The sequence below is a fragment of the Emiliania huxleyi genome, assembly GCF_000372725.1.
Source record: "Emiliania huxleyi CCMP1516 unplaced genomic scaffold EMIHUscaffold_1150, whole genome shotgun sequence".
Lineage (NCBI taxonomy): Eukaryota > Haptophyta > Isochrysidales > Noelaerhabdaceae > Emiliania > Emiliania huxleyi.
Window position 1 is genome coordinate 5,441 of NW_005201492.1, and position 6,121 is coordinate 11,561.

At 63.9% G+C, this 6,121-nt stretch overlaps 2 protein-coding genes across 2 annotated transcripts; both read left to right on the forward strand.

Annotated features, from left to right (window-relative positions):
• Positions 1-2,773: 2,773 nt before the first annotated feature.
• On the forward strand, positions 2,774-3,865 carry EMIHUDRAFT_251670 (hypothetical protein; the record flags this gene model as incomplete). Its single annotated transcript, XM_005791096.1, has 3 exons — positions 2,774-2,830; positions 2,906-3,248; positions 3,315-3,865. 3 exons carry the CDS (start codon positions 2,774-2,776, stop codon positions 3,863-3,865), a joined length of 951 nt encoding a protein of 316 aa, XP_005791153.1.
• A 1,363-nt stretch (positions 3,866-5,228) lies between these two features.
• On the forward strand, positions 5,229-5,804 carry EMIHUDRAFT_251672 (hypothetical protein; the record flags this gene model as incomplete). The annotated part of the gene is made up of 1 exon (XM_005791097.1): positions 5,229-5,804. One exon carries the CDS (start codon positions 5,229-5,231, stop codon positions 5,802-5,804), a length of 576 nt encoding a protein of 191 aa, XP_005791154.1.
• Between the last annotated feature and the right edge of the window lie 317 nt (positions 5,805-6,121).

Below are 6,121 nucleotides of genomic sequence, written 5' to 3' on the forward strand. Positions count from 1 at the left end.
CGCCAGCACCACCATCTCCTCCATCTCCTCGCGAGCGGCAGCGCCCTCGCCGCTGCGCAGCCGGCCAAACGTGACGAGGTCCCGCGGCGGCTGGCTCCAGCGCGCGTCCTCCCGTCGCCGGCGCCGCATCCGGACGAGAAGCGCCACGAGCGCTGCCGCCGCCGCGACAGCGGCCGCCGCGGCGCCCGCCGCGCCCGCCGGCCCCGCTCCACTGGCAAGCCTCGTCGCCGGCCTCTCTGCCACGAGACCGAGTGAGCCTCCGAAGAGCCACTCCGAAGAGCCTCCGAAGAGGCCCGAGCGGCGGGGCGGCGGGGCGGCCGGCGGGGAGGGTGCCGCCCGGCTGCCGCCGCCGAGCCACCCGCCGCCGCCGAGCCACTTCGCGCTGTCAATCACGCCGTCGATGTAATCCCTCGGGCCGTTCGGCGGCGAGGGCGGCGAGGGCGGAAGCGCAGGAGGCGAGGGCGGCGGCGGCGACGGCGTCGGCGGCGGCCAGGGCGGCGGCGCGTTGGGAGGGGGGTGGGGCGGCGTGGGTGGGGCGGGCGGCGCGGTGCAGCAGTGGTCCCAGCATCCATTCCAGGCCACCTGCGCGGGGAGGGCTGAGCGTGATGACGTGCCGGTGTGAAATGTCCCGTCCGGCTCGCACCGCCATGTAGGAAGAGATGCACGCCGTCTGGCAGGAGCGGGAGGTTGCCTCCAGCGGGCCCGGGCACGGCCGCGTGTTTGGGATGTGCGACGTGAGCGAGCCGCCCATCCCCGCGACTCCAACCACCTGCACGCCGTCGATGAGGCTCGTATGTGGGGGGAGCAGGCGGGCTGGAAGGGTCTCTGAAGCGGCCGCACCGCCGAGGCCCCTGGGATGTAGCCAGCGACGGTCGAGGTGGCGCCGCCAGCGATGAAGCTCGCGCCTCCGATGGCGCTGCCCACGCTAACGCTGCCCACCTCGAGCCCGCTTGCCGCTCGCTCCGCGCAGCAGATGTCCCAGCAGCCGAGCTGCACAACGTGGTCGTTGAATGTATGGGCAAAACAGGAGGCGTAGCACGACTCACACTGGGTGTACAGCGCAGCCGCGGCGCCAGGCCTGCCTGGAATCTCGTAGGTGTAGTCGTCGTCCGGCATTCGGCCTGGCACGAGCCTTCGTGCTGGCGGTCGGTGACTGTCGGGCGAGGACCGTCCCTCCTTGTGCGAAAAATACCGGTCTCAATGTCCCACCCCCCTGCGCGCGGGCCTTCTAGGCCCGCGGGTAGTCTCCCCCCATCCCCAGGGCCTCCAGGGCTCGCACCTCAACCTCTCACAGACCAGCGCATAGCGCCATACGACGTATTTTCTTCTCATGCTCCTGAGTCGCCTTATCTCTCACACCTCGTCCCTGATTCCGAGCCTGTATGCCCTGCTAACTTCTCAAATTCTTCTACCCTTATAAGTCTCTTGTGTCGGCGCCGACGCTCTTGGTTTAACCGTAGAACGTCCCAGCCGAAATCCGCCCGCCACGATCGATCCCTCCACAATCGTCGGCCCGCAGCGACCCGCAGCGATGGATGCCGCCGCCCCCCCGGCCCCTGCGGCTGACGCGCCGATGCACGACCGGCCTCCGTCGGATGGCTCTCCGGCCTCTCCGGCCGCTGACGCGGCCGCCCATGCTGTTGCCGATCCGGTCCCTCTCACGCTCAGCGATATCCGCACAAGCTACGACAACTTCGAGGTCGCCGGCTTTGGCCAGGTGCAGCCACCACCTGCTTGCCTCCATGTTCACGCTTCGCGGCCCTTCCCCCCTTCTGACGCCGCCGTATGACCGTAGGTGAGGGGCACGACTGCCCGCCTGGAAGGCGCTCTCATCAGCAAGTCACCCAGGCACCAACTCCTGGGCGTTTACGCTTGACTACGAAACCATGCAGTGGATGCAGCTCGATCAAAACGGCGACGCCAACAGCTGGTCCCTGGGCGAGTTCCTCGCCCAGGATGAGGTGCGAGTCATGATGCTCGACCCAGCGTGCACCAAGTCGCCTAATCGATCTGCCTTAGGCACGGAGCCAACGGAGCCATCGCGCATGCCCGCATCGCGTGCGGCTCCGAGGTCTCCCGCCGAGACCGGCTCGGCGCGGCGCGTGGCCGCACGCCGCCGTTGAAAAGGCGAGATAGGACCGAGGGGAGAGCGCCGGCCACATCGAGCGAGCGCTGACGTGTAAGGTGTCTGTGCTGCTCCGGTGTGTGTGGGATTCTGCCCCCCCCCCATCTGTGCGGCGAGTTGTTTGCGGCGCGATGCCCGATCGTGCGCGATAGCCTCCCTTGCATTGTGCGTGGTGTGTCGGTTGTCGGGGTCGTCCGGAGCGTGTGGCGGCGCCGTTGCATGCAGCGACTGCTCCACGTGCCACGACTGCTTTGACTGACGTGACTGACTGATGAGACATGAGTGCTGATGGATGATCTCCGACAACCCAAAACCAAAATGCAAATGCGGAGTGGCCCACTTTGGCGTGCAGATCCTGCGTCTCTCACTGCCCGAACAACAGAGAGGGTACCGCCGCGGGTCCGCACTAGTATTCTCAAACGTCCTCGTCGACCAGTCGCAAGGCTTCCGCTTCCCACGTCGCGCAGCCGCAGGGCAAAGTGCCAAGTAAGCGAGCGGCTCATGCGGATGAGACTGTTGGTTGCGTGTCTGGCTTCAACCTTCCTGGCGGCCGTGCCGGTGATGTCCTCCACCCCTAACATTGTTGTGCTCATGACGGACCAGCAAGGAGCGTTCACGATGTTGAACGATCAGGTGCACGCTCCGAATATGAAACGCCTGCAACAGTCCGGGGTCGGCTTCACCAACGCATATTCTGTGGGCCTGGTCTGCGTTCCATCTCGGACTTCTATTCTCACTGGCAGACACCCAGCAACGTTCGCAGCCGTCGAAGACTCTCAGGAGCCGGTGATTGCTGACAATTATTCAAAATGCAAGGAGAGACCGGAGACTTTCGACAGCGTTCTCAAGGCTAGAGGGTATCGTGTCTTTTACTATGGCAAGTGGCACGCCCCGCTGCGTTGGGCGGTCAACCCGTCGGGTCAGCCGACATATGAAAACGGAGTTTGCATGAACGGTGGCACGCCATTAATTAGCGATGAGCCCCAGCATCGATTCCGTGATGCAACGAACTGCCTTAAAGTCGCCAGTCCATGCCGATACCTGCCCTTCAGTAACCTCAAAAACACGCCTACTTTTTGCAAGAGGCTATCGACGCGAAGCCTGATGTTATCCGAAACGCAAAGTGCGCATCTCCAAGCCCGCGAAGCGCAAGCCCGCAGAGACGCCCACGTGCAACCATCGACTGCAGGGAGCCCGATCGAGTTGGAGGCTCAATACCGCAACCGAACATTTGAAATGCCCGGCCCACACCTTTCAAACAGAGATTGTCGGTGCATCAACTTGGACCATCCACAAATGGCCAGCGCTCGACGGGTCGAAGGGAAAGGAGTGGGTGCCATCAAGCCAGCATCGCTGTTCAACACAAGTGAAGAATACGTGTACACGCAGGCTGCCGTCGGAGCACTGCGATCGTTGGCAAGCGAACCAGACCACGCCCCGTTTGCCTTGACGCTGTCACTTCACAGTCCACATGGACCGCCGGAGACGTTCGAACAATTCATTTCGGCCTACCCCCTCTTGCTCGATTGGATGTCGGGATCCGAAAAAGTGGCTGGAGTCACCATGGAAGAGATTGGCACCGCATTATACCACGCCCAAGTTTCGCAATCGGATTTTCTGTTCGGCCTCCTCCTGGAGGCCCTGGGAGAGCTGAAATTACGGCAGAGTACATTGGTCCTATTCTTCAGCGACCATGGCGCTCGACGGAACAACAACTCGTTCAATACCAGAAGTGCATAGCCACGGGACGTCTTTGTGGCCCTTGATAGCATTGGTCAATGACCAACGCACCGCAAAGGACAAGCTACACAACCAAACCAGCGTGTTCGTCTATGGCAGGCACTCACTTAGCCCATTCAAGCCGATTTGGCCGGTGATCATCAACCCGATGTTTATGGCGCGCCGGGCGCAACACAAGCTAGTTTGCGACTACCCACACGTTCCCGGTGCAAATGAAGTGATCGTCGATGGCCAGCACATCCCAGTGCAGCAAAAGTGGTTCTGCACGGGGTGGGGAGACCGACAGCACCGACCGTTGCACGCTACCCCCAATGGCCACTGCATTGATGCAATGGGCTTCAGAGGCACCCCGTGCTTTCTCTTCCTCTGCAAGACATCCGACGAACCATGTGTGCTGGTTGACAATCGGGTCAATGATACTGAACGGCACATGCACGATCGTGTTGCAACGCGTCTTGACCGAGACGCTCAGATGGCTTGGGAGCATTACACTGCGTGCAATCAATCGCCATTCCCCGATGAGGGCTTCCGATGATGCCAGAAGTAGCAACTGTCTGAGTACATTGTTGCTGTTTGAATGAGTCACTCATATCTGATACGACTGTGATCTGTGATCGATTTTGTGTGAGCTCTGTGTCTTGAGCAAGAACGTACGAAGGTCGTACCTAAGTCCTAACACTCATACGACAAAGTACAAACAGGCAGACGGATCACTGTGCGTGCCTCCATCGCGGCGCGCGCCGGTGCGGCGGGGGCTTCCACCTCTACTTGCGGCGCGCTCCTCAGTGTGTGTGCATAGACACGTGTGTGTGTATGCTGTGCTGTGCGCGGGCGCTCTCCGCTGCCTCTCCCTCTCACGTCTCAGTGGTCGCCGCCGGCGCCGCCGCCGGGAGGGCTACGACAATGTGAACGTGCGATCTGGTCCTCACACGGCACACGGGGATGACCCGTCTCCTCCAGATCGAGATGGACTCCGAGATCGGCCAAGCAAGTAATTATCACAGTGCAGGCGGCGGCCTCCTTCATTCAGGCAGCTCGAGTCCACTCTTGCGTGTGGGCCGCCGCCGTCGCCGCCGCAGCCGCCCAGCCCGCCGTCGCCGCCGCCGCCGCCTCGCTCGCCGCCGCCATCGCCTCCGCCGCCCTCACCACCGCCACCCTCGCCGCCGCCACCTTCACCGCCACCGCCCTTGCCTCGACCCGCGCCGCCGTTGTCCCGGTCCTGGTGGACCCGCTGTGATCCTCGCGGGGGCTCGGGTCTTGCGGACAGCTCACGCTGCTCCTCCCTGGGTCTCTTGGTCTCTTCCCACAGGAGCAGCTGTGAAGCTGCGCGCATCGACGACCGGTGGCTTTCGCCGACCAGAGGATGCTCGCCGACCAGACGACAACGCTCTCGCCGACCGGCTCCGAGACTCTGGACGTGGGCGGCAGGCAGGTCGTCGTCACCGACGGGCACGCGGTGCTGCCCGAAGGCATGACGCACCTGCCGGATCGGGCGTTCCGCAACCGCACCTCTCTCGTCTCGGTCGCCTTCTCGCGCAGCCTTGCCTCCATCGGCGACTGCGCCTTCGAGGGCTGCTCCGCCCTCACCTCCATCACCCTCCCCGCCGGCCTCACCTCCATCGGCAAAGGCGCCTTCCACAGCTGCTCCTCCCTCGCCCGCATCACCGTGCCAACCACCGCCACCGTCGACGACGAGGCTTTCGAACCTGAGACCACCGTCCTCCGCCTCCCGCCCGCAAACATGCGCCACATTGAGCGCTGGTACGAGGCGGCGGACTTTGTTCTCGCCTACAAGCGCTGCCGCCCCCTCCTCTACGGCTGGCTAGAGCGGGCCCAGAACAAGCTCGGCTCTTACGGCCCGGACGGCGCGGCGCGCCAGCGCGACCGCGAGGCGTTCGAGGGCGACTTCGGGCCTGCGGCGAGCTCGTCAGGCGCATGAAATTTGGGCAGCTCGCGCCGGACGCGGCGCCAGACTTGCCGCTAGACTTGCCCGACCGCCTAATAGTAATCTTAGCCTAAGTGGGTGCGTCGGAGTGCGTGTGTGCGTCGGTGTGTGCGTCGGCGTGGGCAAGCAAGCATGTGGCAGGGCGAATTCGTTTTCTACGTGGTGACTTGTGTACCTGTGTTAGTGCCAGTGCGCGCGCCAGTCCCGCGTGCTGACGGCAAGGGCGGTGGCGGTGAGTGGGGCGGCGGCGTGGGTAACGCCCGGCGACGGCTGTAAGGGCTGAGGGGGCGGCGGCGAGGGCGGCGAGGGCG